The sequence below is a fragment of the Callorhinus ursinus genome, unplaced genomic scaffold (genome assembly GCF_003265705.2).
Source record: "Callorhinus ursinus isolate GAN/ISIS: 27379988/994484 unplaced genomic scaffold, GSC_fseal_2.0 scaffold25, whole genome shotgun sequence".
NCBI lineage: Eukaryota > Metazoa > Chordata > Mammalia > Carnivora > Otariidae > Callorhinus > Callorhinus ursinus.
In genome coordinates, this window is record NW_027397087.1 from 20,435,379 (window position 1) to 20,457,286 (window position 21,908).

The following is a 21,908-nucleotide window of genomic DNA, read 5'->3' on the forward strand; positions in this document are numbered from 1 at the left end:
TGCAAATTCCCTTAGTTTTTGTTTGTCCTGGAAGCTTTTTATCTCTCCTTCTATTTTCAATGATAGCCTAGCTGGATATAGTATTCTTGGCTGCATATTTTTCTCGTTTAGTGCTCTGAAGATATCATGCCAGTCCTTTCTGGCCTGCCAGTTCTCTGTGGATAGGTCTGTTGCCAATCTAATGTTTCTACCATTGTAGGTTACATATCTCTTCTCCCGAGCTGCTTTCAGGATTTTCTCTTTGTCTCTGAGACTCATGAGTTTTACTATTAGATGTTGGGGTGTTGACCTATTTTTATTGATTTTGAGAGGGGTTCTCTGTGCCTCCTGGATTTTGATGCCTGTTTCCTTCCCCACATTAGGGAAGTTCTCTGCTATTATTTGCTCCAATATACCTTCTGCCCCTCTCTCTTTTTCTTCTTCTTCTGGGATCCCAATTATTCTAATGTTGTTTCGTCTTATCGTATCGCTTATCTCTCGAATTCTGCCCTCGTGATCCTGTAGTTGTTTCTCTCTCTTTTTCTCAGTCTCTTTATTTTCCATCATTTGGTCTTCTATATCACTGAATCTCTCCTCTGTCTCATTTATCCTAGCAGTTAGTGCCCCCATTTTTGATTGCAGCTCATTAATAGACTTTTTGATTTCGACTTGGTTAGATTTTAGTTCTTTTATTTCTCCAGAAACGGTTTCTCTAATAACTTCCACACTTTTTTCAAGCCCAGTTAGTATCTTTAAAGTCATGATTCTGAACTCTAGGTCCGACATCGTACTAATGTCAGTATTGAGTAGGTCCCTGGCAGACGGTACTACCTCTTGTTCTTTTTGCTGAGGTGATTTTTTTCATCTTGTCATTTTGTCCAGAGGAGAACAGATGAATGAGAGAACAGAATGCTAACAGGTTAACAATGTCTCCAGCAAATATACTCTATACAAATCAGAAAAGACCTGAAACCAGGGGACAAGAAAGGGAAAGAAAGAAGAGAAAAAAAAAAAGGAAAAGGAAAAAGATAAAAACAAACAAAAACAGAACAAAACAAAACAAAAACAGAATATGATCAAATATGATCAGGCTAGTGCATAGGTCAGTGCCACACACTAGCTTTTGGGCATATTTTGGTCTGTTAGAAGAAAGTGCCTGCTAAAATTTTAAAGGAAGAAAGACTTATATATGTACAAAATAAGGGTTGATACAATGAAGGGATGGCAGATGACTGTAAAGATGAAAATTATAAACGATTTCATAAAAGGAGTTGATAAGAAGTTGTTTTTAAAAAGAAAGAACAAGATTTAAAAAGAAAAAGAAAAAAGAAAAAAAAGAAAAAAAAAGGGAGAGATTGTGATCAGGCAGGAGACTAGAACAAAGCCATACACTAGTGATTTAGGGTATATTTTGATCTGTTAGAAGATATTGTATCTCAAAATTTTAAAGAGAGAACAACTTATATATATATGCCAAAAATAAGGGTAACTACTATGAAGGGATAAAAATATGACTCTAAAAGTGAAAAATAAAAAATGTTTTTTTTAAAAAGGGATAAGATGTTGTTTGAAAAAGGGAAAAAGAAAAATTCAAAAAACACAGTTAAAAAAATCAACTTTGAAAAACTAATGAATTATGATAAAAAAGCCATGAATTCTATGTGCAGTATTCCCCTAGCGCTGGAGTTCTCCCGTTCTCCTTGATCGGTAAACTTGGTCTTGGCTTGCTGGCTGTTCGTGCTGATCTTCTGGGGGAGGGGCCTGTTGCCGTGGTTCCCAAATGTCTTTGCCGGAGGCCGAATTGCCCCGCCCTTATGAGTCCAGGCTAAGCAAGCTGCTCGGGTTTGATCTCAGGAGCTTTTGTTCCCTGCAAGCTCTCGGTACAGCTCTGGAGGACCAGGGTGAAAATGGTGGCCTCCCAATCTCCGCCCGGAGGAGCTGAGAACTCAGGGCCCCGCTCCTCAGTGCGCCCCCAGAGAAAAGCAGTCACTCCCGTCTCCCCGGTCTCCGGCCGCACTGCGTGCTCACCCGGCCTGTGACCGCGCGTTTCTATCTCTGGCACCCAACCCCGTGTGGAGTCTCCAAACCCCGCAGATCCCTGCGGTGCGCTCCTGGGCCGCTCCTCCCAGGGGAGGAAGGGGAGTCTCCCTGGATCTGCCGCTTGTTGGGTCCCTGCTGGAGGAGCTGTGGCCCGACTGGGCCGCGGATCACAGTTTATGGCAACCCCAAGCTGAGAGCCCGCGCCTCGGCTCTGTCTCTGCAGCCGGCTTCCCCGCTCCGATACCTGGGAGCTCTGCCGCACTCAGGCACCCCCGGTCTTTCTGTGACCCCGAGGGCCCTGAGACCACACTGTCCCGCAAGGTTTCCACCCCCTGCTTAGACACTGCAGCGACGTCCCTCAGCGGAGCCGACTTCTAAAAGTTCCGATTTTGTGCTCCGCGGCTCTATCAGTTGCCAGAAGCGGCCGAAGGAGGCCCCTCCCCTGCCGTCTATCCTCCCGAATATCACCTCGGATTCACTTCTCCGCATGTCCTACCTTCCAGAAAGTGGTCGCTTCTCTGTTCAGAGAGTTGTTACTATTCTTATCTTCGATCTCCTGTTGAGTTCATAGGTGTTCAGAATGGTTTGATCCCTATTCAGCTGAATTCCCGAGACCAGAGGAAATCCAGGTCTCCTCTCCTCCGCCATCTTGTTCTGCCCCCCCTGCAAATGTACTATTTTTTTTAAAGATTTTATTTATTTGACAGAGAGAGACACAGTGAGAGAGGGAACACAAGCAGGGGGAGTGGGAGAAGGAGAAGCAGGCTTCCCGCCGAGCAGGGAGCTGTATGCGGGGCTCGATCCCAGAACCCTGGGATCATGACCTGAGCTGAAGACAGACGCTTAACAACTGAGCCACCCAGGTGCCCCAAGCAAATGTACTATTGGATTAAGGAATGCAGTAATCCATAAACGTAGGTGACCAATTTGTAGTGTTAAACGAACATTCAGAATTTTCTTTAACATTTAGACTTTGTTTACATTTTATATATAATCTTATCAAAAGGTGATGATGTTGTATGGAGGATAAGCTTTATGTTCAAGTTTCTGATCTGTCTCACCTTTTCTCTTTATTGTAAATAGAGATATAACTCACTAGTTAATACATTAGTGAGAATCAATCTACTTTTTTCATCTCTTTCCCAGCAATTACAAAGCAAATTATAAAGTATGTATCAAATGTCTTAGATAATAAAATGGACAATGTAATCTAGTCATAGCTTCCTTTTAGTTCTAAAATTGTTTCCTAAAGCAATTTGCAAAGTTTTTTTTCTATTTAATAGAAGGATCTGTTGCTGCCAGTTATATTTACTGAATCTGTAGGGCAGTGGGAATTTAGATAGGAAGTTTATTAATGGAGTCAGAACAATTAAAGTAATAAGGTTTGGGAGTGGAGCCCCCCACTTACCAGCTCAATACTTTCTAAATTTGAAAATATCTTTTAAATGAAAGTTGTAATTGTTATATCTCATCCTGCAACAATTTGAAAAATAAAGCGAAACCTCTAGCCTCTTAATGTGTAAACAGAGCTCAAAGGTGGGATGTCCTCTGGCTGAATTCAGTAAAAGCAAGCAGCTATTTTTAGTTTTATGGCAGCAGATAACAAGGAGAACTGAATGTTTCAGGCAGTGGCCTTTCATTTTGGCAGCATGCGGCTCTTGCGGGGTTTCTTTCTCCTTGGAGCCATCTCTACGATTATAGTTAACAAATTGGACTTAATAGAAAATTAAAAGAATAATGAGGGCCAGAAGGGCAAATTGCATCGAGGTGACTTAATAAATATGATTAAGAATTTAGCGCCACTACCACGGAAAGTTCAGCTAAGTGCTACGCTTTGTGAAATTAAGGAAAGATGCTACCTAGGAGGTTGAGAAGTTTCTGGTGACCCAGATCAGGATGAAATACAGACTGAAGCAGGTGCTGCTGGTCAACCTCATTCCCCAGAGCATTCCCAGGAGATCACAGGGTCACTCTTGTGCCATCAAGTCTCTTTTTAAACTCACCTGTCTCTGACCTTAAGAAAACTTTCGAGAGAATGCAAGCTGTAGCCAGGAGGGAGGGAAAAAAAATAGAATGTCACTGACATTTTCTATAATAGACCAATTTTATTGTCTTGTGATCCTCTTCTATGAGGTATGGCTGCCTTCACAAACCATAAATCAATGCAGACGAGGCAAACTTACTTCTCTAACCCAGCCAGTCCCCATCTTCTCTTCTTGTACTTGATTGAGGGGGCCTCCAGCACCTCATGCAGATGGCTCCCTGAGGGAATTCTGTCCCCATTGATTAATGTTCAATAGGTACTCAGTCCCTCAGATTGAACAGACGATATTCACATCACCTAACAGTGGATGGATGCAGTAATGGGAACAGCAGAATGGGGAAGAGAGGGTGAGACAGGGTATAAAGGCAGCTTTTACAGAATAAATCCTGAACATAAATTCTGTGTCTTGTTTCTTCTGCTCTTGACTGAATCCTACTCTGTCCGGTTTCATGGTTAGTCAGACAATAGATGGAGCTAATAAGCCCAAAGTTCCTTCTCAGTCAAGTTATTGTACTTCTTTGTTTTATTTTTTTACTGAGGGTTTTCAGAAGAGAATGTCTTTTAAAAAAATAGAGCTTCTTCGACTGCTGCTTCTCAATCCTCATGTGTCCCCCAAATATGTCAGGGAGCATGGCACATTGTCTAGGCCTCGGTTTTCCCACTTGTAAAAAAGAGGGACTGGTACTGTATGATTTCTGAAATTCATTCTAATTCTAAAGTTCTGTGGTTATAAGGACAACAACCTTGTTAGCAATCCACAGAGTAGAGGTACAGTCTATGTGTTGTAGTTGAGAAAGAAAAAAAAACGGTTTTAACTAAGAGAAAAGAATGTCATGTCACTCATACGGTTTGAAGGTATCATTTTTTTCAAAGTACAGAGAAAAATGAAAGGCATTTTTCCTTTTCAGTTGTCTAAGCTGAAGAACCTAACGTACCATATCTCAAGGCATTTAGTTGATTTGAAGCACAATGACAGTTGGATTTACTGCATACTCTCTTTAATTAGGATGAGAGACAGCTACTGGTGTTCAGCTTTTGAAACCAGAAGTTAGAAACATGAATGTATATAACTGATACTCCAACATAACAGTTCATGCAAACCTGATGGCATAAAGAAAATGTCATAGTCTGTCTCTTAAAATGGTCTTGTAAGTTCTTGGGGAGGATGTCTCCTAAGAGGAATAAAAAAGGAAACAAAAGACAGGGTAGCATTGGTGCAGCGAGGACACAATTTTTTTTTTTTAATTTTTTGTTTTTAAATTTCAGACAACATACTACAGTACCCATGCTGAATGCCATACCTCTGCAAAGTGATTTAGGGCATTTCAAGGAGAGCAATTTCCTGCTGGATTCACTAGGGAATGTTCAGTGATTTCTCAAATATATATTTTAAGTTGAGCTGGCCATTTTAGGATGGATAAATTCTGGTCAAATAGAAGGGCTGGAGAGAAGTAATAATTAAAAAAAAAAGCATAGCCCAGATAAGATTATAATAAATTGCTTGAAGCACTTCCCTTGTTGAAGACCAACTGGTGGGGTAGCAGGTTTAGCCTTGATTAAAACAACTCTAGGAATAGTTAGGAAGATGGAATGAAAAAGGAAACAAGTACACAACTTTGTGATGATTGTATTATAATCTAGATGAGAAAAATTCTGCATCAGAAGTTGAAGAGGACAGGACAGATGGAGAAAATATCTCAGAGATATTATCATATTTGGTATCCAAGTGAATGTAGAAGGTAGAAGGCAAAGAGGAGTCAAAGATGATTTTCACATTTCTGCCTTAAACAACTGTATGCTATCAATCAAGTCAGAGACATAAGTTAAGGATGGGCAGGTAATAAGTTCACTTTTTGATATGTTGACATTTAGGTCATCCAAGTAGAAAAGGTCAATAGGCACGTGAGAATATAGACATGGTGCTCAGATATCCTGTTAAAGCTGTATATATAGATTCAGGGGTTTGTTAGCATAGGGGTGGGAGTTAAAGACATAGGCACGGATGTGATTGCTCGAGAAGAGAGAATAGATTGAAAAAAAAGTAGATGAAGAAGGGAAAAAATATTGATGTCTCAGGATTATATAAAGGAAGGGAAGCCAGAGATAGACAAATGATAGGCAGAAAAATAGAGCTAGGAGAAGGTAGTTTCCAGAGAAGCAAGGAGTAAAGAGCTTGAGAAACCAAAAGTGAACACAGCATGAGTGCGTTGAATAAAAGTCACTGGAGATCACAATTAAGAGATCACTGGTGATCTATATGTGACCATTTCAGTGTTGTACCCAGAGCAGAAACTACACTAGTGTTGCTAAATATTTAAGAAATGAGACTGAACAGTTTGATGGTCAAGAGAAGAAAAAAAATTATTAGAAAGATGTCAATGAGAAGGTAGTATAAAATAAGTCAGGGTTTTATTCTTTAATTTGTTCTTTTTTTTTTTAACAAAATGAGCACATTTATAGGATGTGGTAATAAAGATAATGATGGAGGGTTGGAAGATAGAAAGGGATCTTTGGTGGAACAAAATCCAAAAGGAGGAACCAAGAGCTCAAGTTGAACAGTGCTTTTCTTAGAAATGAGACTTTCTTTTTCATAGAAAGAGTTATGAAATTTGCATTTATTGAAGGATTTTTCTGCAAAAATCTTCAGGGTGTGAAATCCATCAGTCTAATGATCAAATTTTAGACCCTGTGTAGATGAGGGTCAGGGAGTGATCTTCTTCCCTGCTTTGTACTTCTTTTTTTTTTTTTAGATTTTTTGTTTATTTGAGAGAGAGAGAGAGAGCAGGAGGATGGGCAGAGGGAGAGGAAGAAGCAGACTCCCTGCTGTGTAGGGAGCCCGACGTGGGGCTCAATCCCAGGACCCTGAGATCATGACCTGAGCCAAAGGCAGTGGCTTAACGGACTGAGCCACCCAGGCACCCCTGCTCTGTACTTCTTTAGCTAAGCAAATAATGAAACTCTAACATTGAGGTGCTGAACAGGAGGAAAAATAGTCTAGTAAACCATAAACAACAGAAAGGAAATGAGATAGTAATGAGCAATGGAGAAGAGGAATCAAATTCACACAACATTTCTTCCAACAAAGCCTTTATTTTTCAAGTTTGTATTGAGCTGTTGAGTTTAAATGTTCTCTCCAACTGACTAGTTATATCTCCAGCAAGAGCTTGATGGTTGGATTAATAATTGCTGTTTTAAGAGGGTGAAATAACATGTACTCCCTTCACATAGGGAAAGAATTCGTGCTGGTAAAAAATGAACAAACAAATGAAACATGCAGAGTGGGTATGGTAACCGTATTTTTGGAACCAGATGAATATCAGGACATAATCTGACTAGGTCTGACAATGAGACAAAAATTTGAAATCAGGACTGAGTTTGTAACTCCAGAAAATATGGTTGCTAAGTAATGAAAGATTTCAAATGCAAAAGTATTCTATTCATAGTCAATGCAAATTATCACTCCAAGAAGGAGCACTCTGTATATCAGGATTTCCTTTGAGGGAAAATTTTCATGCTTCTTTCTGCCCTCACCTCCTTCCTCAAATATTTGGTAAATGCCTAGGCATGTGGGGACAGACACCCAGGATGGACAGCTAAGGAAAATAGATTTCAGTGGAAGAGATAGATTAATAAGAGAACAATTAAAAGAGAGAGTTGTATAGATCATTGTAGTAAACAGCAGTTAGTGCAGAAGTTAGAGCTCCTAACTGTGTGGGGCCAGAAACATGGGGAGGGGGGAGAATTGAGGTGATAGGTAAATTGTCTTTTAAAGGAAAAGGAAAAGTAGGCCTTAAGGAAAAATAACTTAAAAGATAACTTGCATGCTAGCTATGTCTTCCAGACAACTCATTTATATTATCACAGCTCAGTGGTGTAAAATCTCTCAGTGGTGTAAAAACTCAAGATAGTACCTATGTATGACTATGGTTCATTCTGATCATTAGAACCACACTTTACCAGCCTTGATTTTAGAATTCTAAAACCCTTCATGGAGTGTGAATAAAATCTGTTTTGAAAGCTTTCCCATAAATTCAGCTTTGACTCCATATTCTTAAATTTTCCTCTTTATGTGGAGCCATTTATTGTTTATTTTTTGCCAGCCACGTTTAGGTACACATGGTAATTCAGTTTCTAATTAGAATAAATTTATTAACTGTGACTTTTGAATGCTTGATTTGTTTCTTTCTTTTTTTTTAAGATTTATTTATTTATTTTGAGAGAGTGAGAATGAGAGAGAGAGAGCACATGAGAGGGGGGAGGGTTAGAGGGAGAAGCAGACTCCCTGCTGAGCAGGGAGCCCGATGCGGGACTCGATCCCGGGACTCCAGGATCATGACCTGAGCCGAAGGCAGTCGCCTAACCAACTGAGCCACCCAGGTGCCTGATTTGTTTCGTTTTCTTTTTTTGTTTTTAATAACTAAATAACAATACAAATATGCAAGTTAATTTTGATGTTTGATAACATATTACAGTTAGAACCAGCCTAAGTTTTAAATCTTGGGGGGAAAAATCAGGTAATCTTTTACCTTTTCAAAGTAGCCAATAATTTGTAAAACGTGCTGTTGGTAATTTAGGCAATAAAGCCTGAAAGCCCAAGTTATTATTCTTTACAAACTTTAGGAAGTTTGTAGTAGTAAGGAAAACTTCTTCAATATGGGCACATAAAGAAATGCAGAACTTAAAAATTGGTTAATTTGCTGCCTAAAGAGATTGTTTTATAACTAGATGATTATGATATTTATGACAATTATTATTACAAAAGACCTGTAATTTAGCCTCATAATTACTGTTTCAGTGGTTTAATGGTGTGATATGGATCAGATAAACATTAAGTACTTAACTGAAACTAAAATTTTCCTCTTTTTTTTTGGCCTGGTTACATGACCTAGGTGTTTGTCTACACCTACTTAGAAACTTAAGCTTCTATCAGGAAGTGAAAAACTGTCATCAAATATTTAAGTTGCTATAGATTTGATAGTTTCAGATTTTCAAGCAATAGCCAATTATTTGATAAGAAATTTCCATTCACAAAATACCAAAGGTGGACTAAAATAATTTATGGGAAAATAGCATAATCTCATCCAACTGACCTATCTAAATTGTATATGACTTTAGAGTCATTATCTTATAAGTGAAAAAACCATCAATATGTATATCAAACTAATATGAAAACAAAATGCACATTTTAAATAAGAAGCAACCCCATTTCCTGAAGAAAACTGTACTTTTATAGCCATTTCCTTGGAGGTAGCAGGTGTGTGGGTGGGGAACTACCATCTGTCACCCCAAGTGGCTTACCAAAGAGTGGGGAGAAAACGGTGGAAGGGCTTCTCTCTCATTGCTATTCTCCAACAATTTTATCCAAATGAAATCAGGTTAAAATTGGTATTAGGTCAGTGGCAAGAAAATATAATAAACATTCAGCCTGCATGGTTCCCTAGGATTGGACAGGCAATCCACAAATGTTTTCTTGGTTGAAGTTTGAGGAGTTATGGTTTATTAGGCTATTTGTGTTTAAATGCCTGTAAGTGTCTTTTTAAAGTACATACTATCTAATTGTCTTTCTGAATCACTGCCTTACAACCAGTTATAGCTTAATGGAACTCTCAGAAAGTATGAGACTCAAGGATATTCCAATTTTTCAACTCCTAGAGAAATTTATATTTGTTATAGTGGCTTGTGTGTCTGTGGGTAAGAGCTGTGAGCCTGTCTGTTGATAGGGACAGAAAAAAGATAAAGTCCAGAAGAATCACATTAGCTCTATAGAAGGGCGGCAGAAACTAACCAATGCGGAAACCACCTGAATTTGAGTCTAAATTGACATAAAGGATTGGTCTGATATATTCAATAGTCAGATGCCAAATGCAGTTTTTTATTTCCATTCAAGTGTTTTTAGTCCAGTTAATACAAGCTAGAGCTATCCAGCTTGCTGAGATATATAAATAATACTTCTTCCTAAGAGTTTCTTAGTACTAGAAAACACTCTTGGAGGATTACAGTACTTAATGACCAGTGTGTACTGTGACATTATTTGGTCCTGGGCTGGCTCTCAGGAGTTTAAATTGCTATTGGGTCCTGTATTTTTAGTGACCTTCTTAGGTTCTCCTGTTTACACTAAGTCCTCCTTTAATTTGTTCTACTCCCAAAAGTTGTAGGGAGTAGGCTTAATCCTATCCCTACTTTTCAATAGTAGATCAGCTTGTGTAAGAATTATAGGTATTAATGGCAGGAAAATAATTTCTAAAGATTCAAAGGAAGGATGACTTAAATTTCAGAGAATATTCTAGATTGTTTTATATGAATTCCTATCAACTTGAGACAATACATCTATTTCAAGTCATTCTTTTTTGACAATTAGTTTGCAAAAAACATACTTAATGAACAGAATAAGTTTCTAAAGTGCTAGTAAAGTTTGTGTTGGTCCTGAACTTTAATTACAAAAAAAATTTTGTCAGTTAATAGATTGATATATTTGTTTATGTTTATGTATAGTATAGGTTTTCTGTAATAGTTATTATTTTAAGAACTAAAACCAAGTAAAAAGAATAGTTGACTTTTAAAGTTTGCATTGGAAAAGTAAGCTTCAAATATAAGTTATCTTGATTTATTTTTTCTTTTGACCCTAAATTTGCTCAATAGCTTAGCTTCAAACTATAAATATTTGAATACTTAAAGAAAAATGAAAATAAAATGAGAAACATTGGCTCTTGAACTCTGAGCTGCAAAGTGGCATCGAGGAAGCGAAGTCAGACCTATCACCTCAGGGAAACATTGGAGTACTCGGATAATTTATTTTTCCTATTCTTTTAATGTCATAGTTAGACAAATATAAAAATATCTTCAAATAAGCTACAATGGAACACTCAAAAATTAATTTTTCTTACTGTTTTTTAAATTTTTAATGAACCTAGGTATTTACAGGGATATTAAAGATTGAAATACATTGTGAAGCAACATGTATATTCACTAATGTATAACATGATATATTTTCAAAGTTATGAAGTGACCGTGTTTCGGAGGTTATCTTGTCATGCCTTGCATCCCATTGCTGTGACCAACAAAGGCTTTGCTATGTAGCTCTTATTTGTATGCATGCCATGCATTTCAATCAGTATATATATATATATATATATATTTCATATATATTTAGGATTTCCTAAATTTTGCACTTGAATTCAAAGATTTAAAAAAAAGGAAAGGAAAGAGGGTATGTATGTTCTGTTGTTTGAAGTTTGCCTTGTAACAAGCAAAATGCTTGTAAGAGAAACAAAAGCATGTTTTTTTTAGAACTCCAGAGTAATACTGTTTATGGTCTCTCTGCAGCTAGATCCTGAAGCTAGTACTATTCTAAAAGAACTTCAAGTTAAACTCAACAGGGTTCTGGATGAGCTCAGCATCACTTATGGTGAAAGGTAAGTGACCTAAGTAGTTATTAGCCAACTGGGTTAGGTTTCAGCTAATAGTAATCATGTCTTCAATGCTGTTTCTCTCCTCTGACTGGCTAAACCCATTTGACTTCAGGAATCAATCCAAGCATTATCTCATCTGAACAATCTTTCATGACCCCTCAATTTAACCGTGATGCCTTGCTACATGTTCCCCAGAACTCTGTGTAATCCTTTGGTTGGGTAGCATGTACAACACTATGCTTTAAGTTCTGGTTTACTTGCCTGTCTCCCTGACTTTCCTGGTAAGCTTCTTAAGGGCAGAAACCACATATCTCATTCCTATTTGAAATTCTAGTGTTTAGAGCTTAGCAGTTGGCTGTTGAAGGAAGGGAGGGAGGGAGAAAGGCAGGGAGAAAACCTTTACGTACAAAAGAAGACTGAGCTGCATTTATGCCACTTATATCAATGTAGTTGCACTTCTAAACAACTGAATCCAACCCCATAACCTAATTAAGTCAGGATTTTAGGTTTTAGGGCTTAGGAATCATAATGTAATTACTCCATGGGAGAGTACTGGCCAACTTTTTTTCTTACTTTTAAAAAATTAACTTTGTCTATAGTGTGGCTCTAAAGAAAGAACAATTCATCCTGGATAAATTTCACTTTGGTCCTATAGGAAAAGGCCATTATATCATCGTAAAAAATGGTAAAATAGAAAAGCAAACACATTTTCGAAGAGGTTCATTAACGTCATACAGAATTTGCTTTAAATATTGGTTCAATAAATGTTGACTTATTGTGTTCAGTTCCCAAATGACACTATAAAAATTGCTCTAATGGTGAAGGCTAGCTATCTCTTTGAACCCCACTCATCACTTATTATTGGGTTTTGGAAAGATACATGCTTAATTAACATTTATTGATTAGATATGCTACTTTTTATATCAGAAAGACTGAAAAGAAAAAGACACTAAAAGCCTCATATAACTTTTTTAAATAGAGCAATGATGCAAAGTAAAGAAAAATCCCATATTGGCCTTCTCTTTATTATCAGGGGTAGGTTCATCGTCTTTATCCAGCCCACCTTCACAGGCGCTGAGCAAGAGACAGCCTTGCTGTATTGAGCGCAGGGTGAGATTGCCCTGCGTCTGCTGCCTGTTGTTAGCTGACCTGGATGATTCTGCTTATTTGGCCTAGATATTAATAAGCAATTTGAAGGTTCTGTTTACCTGGAGTTGGAAATGTAGACATTGTCCCAGAGACGTTGGAGCTCATTGGCCCTGACTTACTTGAGTGACATTTAGTTCATGGGGGCCTTTGGTCAGCCAGTTTAGGCTTACCTCTCTTCATTGGAGTTTTTAATTAATATGTGGTTAGCAAAAGACTGTTGCCTTCAGCTGAGAAGGCAAAAATAGAGGTTATTTAGCCAAGTCAAGGAAAATAAAAAGGTGTTGGGGAGAGCAAGGGGTGTTCAGAACCTCACGGGAAATAAGATGACTAAACAGAATAGTGATCAGAAGAGAAATAAAAAAGTATAGTCAAATTACTTTCTGTAAATAGCCAAGTCATCCTTATGAATAAATACTTTTTAAAAATTTTGTTCTGTTTTGTTTGATGGAGGTGGAAGTCGGGTTACAAAGACTGAAATATGAATTATGATTTAAAAAATTTGAGCAAACTTCAGTTATGAAATATGGAGTAGTGCTCTCAGAAGGGCGCTGGAAGTATTTTGTTCATTTGAAGCCAGCTATTTTAACCGAGATACTGAAACTCCTGGTTACCCAGTACTATTACTTCATTATTTTTTTAAATATGGGAAAGAATTTAATATTTTGTGCAATTAGGGCTAGGATTATTGGGATAAACAACCCACATGTCATGCTTTCCTTATAAAAAGAATGATTATTATATATCTGTTGGTATGAATTTATTTCTCACACAACCAACCAGATCTACATCACACACACACACACAGGGTGTGGGTGGGAAGTCTATAATGATCAGGGTGACCGTGCTGTGAAATCAAACTGGATCATTTTAGTCTGAATCTACCCTCTTTAGAGTCTTAATTAGCAGTTTAGAGCTTTAAAATTAAGTGTGTATTTAATTGTCCCAAATCTATTTTATCTGGTGTTCTTAAAACGCACAATTAAATAATTCTAGTATATGGAGCTGGGAGGATGATTTCACATCACAGTAGAGCCCGTGCAGAGCCAAACCACACAACTGAAGCCTGGGTTCGTGGGTTCTTGATGTGCTCTCAGGGAACCCACTTGTGACTGAAACTAAGTGATGTCATTTCAGTGATATCTTTATTATTATTATTATTATTTTTTAAAGATTTTATTTATTTGAGAGAGAGAGAATGAGAGATAGAGAGCACGAGAGGGGGGAGGGTCAGAGGGAGATGCAGACACCCTGCCAAGCAGGGAGCCTGATGTGGGACTCGATCCCGGGACTCCAGGATCATGACCTGAGCCGAAGGCAGTCGCTTAACCAACTGAGCCACCCAAGCGCCCCCATTTCAGTGATATCTTAAAGATGTTCTTTTATTTTTCAAAACTTGTGCCACTTCGGTTTGTGCTTACACTGTGGACTTTGGCTTTTGGTTTACTACGTTTCTTTTAATGATGCCTTTGGTACCAGTGGCTAGCTGGGTTAAGTAAAGAATTCAGCAACTTTTCCTAGGAATTCTCCTGTTAGTATTTGGCTTCATGAGTGCTCAGAAAATCCATCATCATTAACCGGTACCACTTTTATTCAAGCTGATTACTAAAGACTTTTCCAACCAAAAAATGGATAGAGAAAAAAATATTTGAGGCAAATTTACCAAAAATTAATAGAGACAAAAATATTTTAGGTGAAATGAAGGTGTTGGTTCACTCTGGATTAATGCTAAGATAAAATGTCATTATCTCTGATACACTGATAACCCTTCTTCCATATGCCTGATCTCACACAGAACTGGCTTCTGGTGGGAGTTCTCCATATGGGTCTATTGTAGGAGAACTCGTTTGAACATTTTCGTAACATGACTGTCATACCTTCTGCTCAGTCTATCCTCCACCCTAATACAATGATTTGAGAATCAGTGCAAAAGAAAGTAGCTATTTTGAAGGTGATTATTATTATAGTCAGCAGGATCACTGATGACCCAGTGGTAATCAACTAGTGCAAATTTTCCAACATTATGTACCTTTCTTTTCTATTGCCACAAGTATTTACCACCTCTACCCTCACTAAATACACACACCACCACCTTCATCACTTAACTTTCTCACCTTCTCCACCATGTCCACCACTACTTTCCTCCATAACCACTACCTGACAAAAGTCCAAAGGCAGGTCTAGCCAGATAAAAGTCAAATGTTCAGACATCTGGGTTCCTTTGGACCTGAGTCTGAAAGAGGCACATAGTATTTTTTAAATATTTATAGAATGCATGCATGCATTGATAATTTTTATATTCTTTCTACTTAATTAATAATGGAAGCACTATATAGTGAAAATTCCTAAACTTCTATATAAAATTTTAGGAGTTAGTACAGTTGGATACTTCTCAAATAATATGAACCCCATAACTTTTGTGTGTGGAGAAAGAAGAAGAAAGACACAGACTTGATTGCAATACTTTTTAAGATGGACTCTTTTCTTCTGATCATCACCATTCTAGTGACAGGACCATTTTCCAACCTTTCGCTTATCCCCATTCCAAAAAAAAAAATGTTTTTTTTCTTGCCTGCCTGCGTATCTGTTATAGTTACTCTTCTTGTTGGAAACATGAAATTGACAGACAAAATAGAGGAATGGTGGTGATGATGAGGCTCCATTATTTAAATGTCTTACTTTGTGCCAGTTACTTTCGTAAGGGATATAGAGGATGAAAAATAATACTAACAATTACTCTTCACAGAGTTATTTAAATTCTTAGAGTGGTGAGGTAATAAAAGTGGGTGGAAGGAGGAGAGTCTTTGATACATTCCACCATTTTTTTCTTGAGCAACCTCTTTGTGCATCTTGTTCCATGGTGTGAATATATATCACTAAAAAAAAAAAAAAATCCCTGCTCTCATAAAACTTACATTCTAGTTGGGGCAATAGGAAATAAACAAAGAGTATGCAGTGTGTCAATAATAATAATAATAATAAATAGAATAATTTTTATCTATATAGAATAATAGTGCAATTAAGGAAAAAAACTGCAAGGGAATGGAGAGTGATAGAAATGTCATTTCAGGTTGAGTGTTCTAAAAGACTTCTCTAAGGACCTCACATTTGGCATATGCCTGAAATAAGTGAAGTCAAGAGACCCATGAGAAATTTCATGGAGGAGGGCACCTGGGTGGCTCAGTTGGTTAAGCGACTGCCTTCAGCTCAGGTCATGATCCTGGAGTCCTGGGATCGAGTCCCACATCGGGCTCCCTGCTCCGCAGGGAGTCTGCTTCTCCCTCTGACCCTCTTCCCTCTCGTGCTCTCTGTCTCTCATTCTCTCTCTCTCAAATAAATAAATAAAATCTCTAAAAAAAAAATGGAGGAGGGAACATAATAGTGGCCAAGAAATAAGAGTGTCCTCAGAGAATTCTAAGAACACTAAGATTTAGGATACTTTATAAAGATTTGCTAATGGATATTGGGTATGAGAGAAACTCATTAGACTTCTAAGTGGAAAGTTTTCGGAGGCATGGACCTCACATTAGAAGTCAGGTCTGCTGATGTGTATTGGAGTTACCAGTATATTGATGGTGTGAAAGCCATGAAACTAGATAACGATTGCCAAAAAAGCTCTATTTGATGGAGAAATGGAGTGATCCAGTGATCAAGCATAGAAGATTACAATGTAGAGTTGCCAGATAAAATATAGGATATACATAATTAAATTTGAGTATCAATAAACAATGGATATATTTAGTATACATATGTCCAAAATATTGCATGGGGCATACTTGTACTAAAAAATAATTCGCTATCTGAAATTTAAATTACCTGGGTATCCTGTCTTTTTATTTGCTAAGTCTGGCCACCCAACTCCAATTATTAGAGGTCAGGTACTTGAGAAAGGAGCATAGTCAATGAGATTAGAGGAAAGCCAAGAGGGTATGGAGTCCCAGATGCCAAGTGAAGAAGGTGTACCCACATGCCAAGAGTCTTTCAGGAACAGTCATTTTTCCAAACAATGCTCAGAGGAACATCTGAGCTGTTACTTTGAGAGATGGAGCCAAATGAACCCCCACTCAAATTAATTCAACCTGAAGAGCATTACTTTTATCTGCTTTACATATATGGGTCCTGGGTAAGCTTTCATCCCAACAAAATTTTTTTGCAGCTGAACAAGAAGTTTGAAGACTAATGAGCAAGGGAATTCACACCATTTGAAACAAACCAAACTCCTCAGAGTTGAATTAAACAGATACAGACAAAGGAGTCATAACTGCTTGCTTTTATTTCAGAATTTATATTCCTTATTTTTAGTTTCCAGCTTATCATTGAAGAATGTATAAAACAGATGAGTTTTGAATTAAACCAAATGAGAACAAATGGAAATACTGCATCTAATAAGAACAGCACAGCAATGGATGCAGAGATTGTATTAAGACCCCTCATGGACTTCTTGGACAAAATGTAAGTTTTCTACCTAGTGTCTCTTTAACCATTACCCTAAATTTGATTGATAATGGGCTTAAGGAAAAAGACAGCTTTAAAAAGGTTTCTAAAGAAATATATTAATTCATTAAAAAGGAAAAGACTTTTAGTTCATTACCAGATGGGAAAAAGGCAGGAATGACTTTGTGCAGGAAAGGAAAAATGGAGAGGGAATAAATATTGGTAACTAAGGAGTTTGGTGTTCTGAAGGGAAAGCACTAGGATTTGATGCTCCTCAGATAAGATGCCGTTTTGCATCAAAACATCAAAAAAGGCTGGGTTGAATCCAGAATGTCTGATTCCATGTCAGAAACCCAAAGAAGAGAATAGCACAAATATGACTAGAATTACTTCAGCTCAGAGGCAAGTAGACTGCCTGACTCAACCTTCAGTAATTTACTGAGCACTTGTCTTTATCAAACTTTATTCTAGGCCCACAGTAGTGATGACAAAGTGAGTCAAAGTCCCTGAATCCATGGTGATGATGGTCTCATAGAGGTAGGAATGGAGGCCTTTGTGACCAACTAAGACAGGGTTCTTAACCAAAAAGTCTTGTTTTTTTAAGGCTTCTGCTAAGTCCCTACTCTTAGTAGTTCTAATTTTGTAAGTTTGCAGTAGAATCAAGGCACCTATATTTTAAGATGTGTCCACAATTGGGAACCATTGATGTAAAACAACCGGAGACATGATTTCTTAAATAGTGATACCTAGGACCAAACTGAAGGTAGAAAAGTAAAAAATAATTCTGAAAGCCTACCAAGGGACCAGTGTTACACCTGGTAGTTTGCATATGTTACCTCATTCAGTATTGTTGCAGCAAATTAATTAATACCAAAGGGACCAAGATAAATAAGGACACAATAGCTTTCTTTAAAGATAAAGACAAAGAAAGAATTAGTAGGGAGGACCTATTCTATAACTTACATTTTAATTCCATTTGCCTTTCCTTGTAGTCTTACTGCATAAGCAAGACTAATGTTCTTATCACTTTAATTTTAATATTTGGTAGACAAATTAGGTCTTATTTTCTGTTCTTTATGGGGAAATATCTAGGAGATAGCTTAGCAGGAGGGAGGGAGGCAAGTGATGTAGAAGAAAGGGAAGAAAGTCAGAAAGCCTTCTTCATTTCTTCTTTAGTTTCTTATTGTAGACTTTTACCATCTAATTTCTTACACAACCCCTTGATGTTTTTATCATATTAGATGGCTCTTTTCTCTGGCCAATATGGAATCAAATCACATAAACATACCACCATTTTGTCATGAGTGTGATAGTGAATGGAGAGCAGGACAAAGCAGTCCCGATTCTCTTAAAACTCCTACTGGAAGAATGCCTTCTGGTTTTTGACCTCCAGCCAGCAGTTTGGAGACATGTCATTTATCATTAGCAAAACTATTTATTTTTGTATATACTGTAGCCAAACATTGTAGAACATACAGAAAGTTCTAAGTTATCCTAATACTGTCAACTACTAGGTGAGAGACCTTGAATCCATTTCACCATCTGTAAAGTGGGGCAAATGCATAAAGTCAGCAGACGCTTTTTTCAGCATATTTAAATTATTTTAATTTCTATTTTTATTTCTATTTTTATTTAATTTTCTACTTATAATTATACATCATTATATCATCTTCTATATAATTTTTTCTAATTCTTGGTAGAAAGGGACAGTATATAATGATACAAAAAAATCTATGAGCTTTAAAAATTTGTGAAAGATTTAAAATTTTTAGAAAGAGACATGAGGCATGAAGAGTTGCAGAAATTCTCAGGGTTAATAAAAAATGTGTAACCATAAAGCCATTAAAAGTCAGATATTAATTCTGTTCTCAGGGAGGCAAAAAGTTAGGAAAAATAAGGTATACCAGTGAACACAATAAGGTGTTAAGTTATTAATTCCTTGTTCAGACCATCAGATATTCCATTTGGGTTAGATCTTTCCAGGTGGATAGGACTGAGAGGTATAGAAATGAGGGACAGACATTCTGGGGGGTGGGGATTGAATAGCTGGATATGGTTTTCATGAGAATCTGATCAACTGTATGACAGCTATACCTTGAAGACTCCCAGTCCTCTGTTGTCCATTTTAAATGAACAAACAGGGATTTGTCAGAGTTAACCAACTGTATAAGGCAAGCTGAAAAGCCTATATTTTGGAAATGGAATTATCTAGGTTGGTTGACCACAGACCAATTAACCAATTTTCAAATGCCATGTATTTAAAATGAATAGTAGAGGGCTGGGAGTCTTCAAGGTAGCTTTGAGAAAAATCCCCTTAGAAATCGTGTTATGTTATAAATGTATAGGCTCTCTAAATAAAACATCTTATTTCCTTATGTTTCAATTTCTTCACCAAGATCTCCCCACTCTGTAAAACAAACTGTAAATTCTTTTTCCAGCTGGCAAAAATCCCATGCAGAGCTGCAAACATGTCAAGGATTTTATACCTATTCATTCATTTCCAGGCTCAGCTGAGTTTGTTGGCATGCCAAGTATATGAGCGGACCATAAAAACAAGGTCAATTCTTCAATTCAGACCTTTTGAAAACAGAAATGACACATCCGCTACAAAACTGGCAGATTTGTTTTGTCTCAAATTACCCTAGGAATGTCTGTCAAATATGTGTTGAAACATATCTTTAATATTATGTATTTTGTTCAATAAATGAAATTTAGCATTTGAAAATTATAAAGGCCTATTCATATATTTAAATCTCAGTATTAAAAAACATTAATTTCTGATCAATAAAATGAGCTGATACCCTGATATGGGCTTATAAGTGATTATATGTCTTATTTTATTTCAGATTAAGTCTCTCAGCAAAAATCTGTGAGAAAACAGTCCTGAAGCGAGTTTTGAAGGAGTTATGGAAGCTAGTTCTTAACAAAATAGAAAAACAAATTGTTCTCCCTCCTCTGACAGATCAAACAGTAAGTATTTAAAACGAAGATTTGATTAAACTTTTTAATTTTAATTTTTTTATTTTTGAAGTGTAGTTGACATACAATGTTAAATTAGTTTCAGGTGAACAACAGTGATTTGACAATTCTATACTTTAATGCTCACCACAATAAATGTAGTCACCATCTACTAACATATAAATAGGTTATTAAAATATTATTGACTGTTAGCTATGCTGTACTTTTCATCTCCATGATTTATTTATTTCATAACTGGAAGTTTGTACCTCTTAATCGCCTTCACATATTTTGCCCATTCTCCCACCCACATCCTCTCTGGCAAACACCAATTTGTTTTCTGTATTTATGAGTCTGTTTCTGGTTTTTTGTTTATTTGATTTGGTTTTTAGATTCCCAGTATAAGTGAAATCATATGGTATTTGTCCTTTTCTGTCTGACTTATTTCACTTGGCATAATACCCAGAAGGTCCATCCATGTTGTCACAAATAGCAAAATCTCATTCTTTTTATGACTGAATAATATCCCATTATGTATATGTGTACACACACACACACACCACATCTTCTTTATCCATTCATCTATTGGTGGACACAGGCTGCTTCCGTATCTCGGCTATTGTAAATAATGCTACAATAAATACAGAGGTGCATATATCTTCTTGAATTAGTGCTTTCATATTCTTTGGGTAAATATTCAGTAGTAAAATTACTGAATCATATGGTATATCTATTTTTAATTTTTTGAGGAAACGCCATACTGTTTTCCACAGCGGTTCCACCAATTTACATTCCTACCAAGGAAAATCAAGTGCATGAGGATTCCCTTTTCTCCACATCCTCATCAATACTTCTTACTTCTTGTCTTTTTGATTCTAGTCGTTGTGACTAGAGTGAAGTGATATTTCATTCTGGTTGTAATATGCATTTCCCTGATGATTAGTGATGTAGAACATCTTTTCATGTGTCTCTTGGCCATCTGTAGGTCTTCTTTGGAAAAATGTCTATTCAATTCCTCTGACCACTTTTTAAAATTTTATTTTATTTTATTATGTTATGTTAATCACCATACAGTACATCATTAGTTTTTGATGTAGTGTTCCATGATTCATTGTTTGCGTATAACACCCAGGGCTCCATTCAGTACATGCTGACCATTTTTTAATCAGGTTATACGGGGTTATTTTGTTGTTGTTTTGAGGTTGTTTGGTGTAAGCTATATAAGTTCTTCATATGTTTTGGGTATTACCCCCTTAACAGATATATCATTTGCAAATAGCTTCTCCCATTCAGTAGGTTGCCTTTGCATTTTATTGATTTGCATTGGTGTTCACAGCATTTTATTATAGTATAGTCCCAGTAGTTTATTTTTGTTGTTTCCCTTGCCTAAGGAGAAAGATCTGTAAATATGTTGCTAAGGCCAATATCCAAGAGATTACTGCCTATTCTCTTTTAGGAGTTTTATGGATGCAGGTCTTACATTTACGTCTTTAATCCATTATGAATTTATTTTTGTTTATGGTGTAAGAAAGTGGCCCAATTTTATTCCTTTGCATGTAGCTGTCCAGTTTTCCCAAGACCATTTATTGAAGAGACTGTCTTTTCGCCATTGTACACTCTTGCCTCTTTCGATGTAAATTAATTGACCTTATAAGCATGGATTTATTTCTGGGATTGCTATTCTGTTCTATTTATCTATGTGTCTGTTTTTATGCCAGTGCTATACTGCTTTGATTACTATGACTTGGTAGTATGTCTTAAAATCTGGGATTGTGATACCTCAAACTTTGTTCTTTCTCAAGATTGCTTTGGCCATTTGAGTCTTCCATACAAATTTCGGGATTATTTGTTCTAGTTTTGTGAAAAATGCTATTAGTATTTTGATAGGGATTTCATTG

General features: G+C 36.9%; 1 protein-coding gene across 3 annotated transcripts in view; it reads left to right on the top strand.

Annotated features, from left to right (window-relative positions):
* Nucleotides 1–21,908, top strand: part of UNC13C (unc-13 homolog C) — a 651,156-nt gene that overhangs the window by 536,670 nt on the left and 92,578 nt on the right. For all 3 annotated transcript variants that reach the window (XM_073877030.1, XM_073877032.1, XM_073877031.1), the window contains 3 exons: nucleotides 11,387–11,475; nucleotides 16,921–17,070; nucleotides 19,899–20,022. In XM_073877030.1, the coding sequence (XP_073733131.1) occupies nucleotides 11,387–11,475; nucleotides 16,921–17,070; nucleotides 19,899–20,022 (363 nt within the window). The remainder of the gene's footprint in view (nucleotides 1–11,386; nucleotides 11,476–16,920; nucleotides 17,071–19,898; nucleotides 20,023–21,908) is intronic.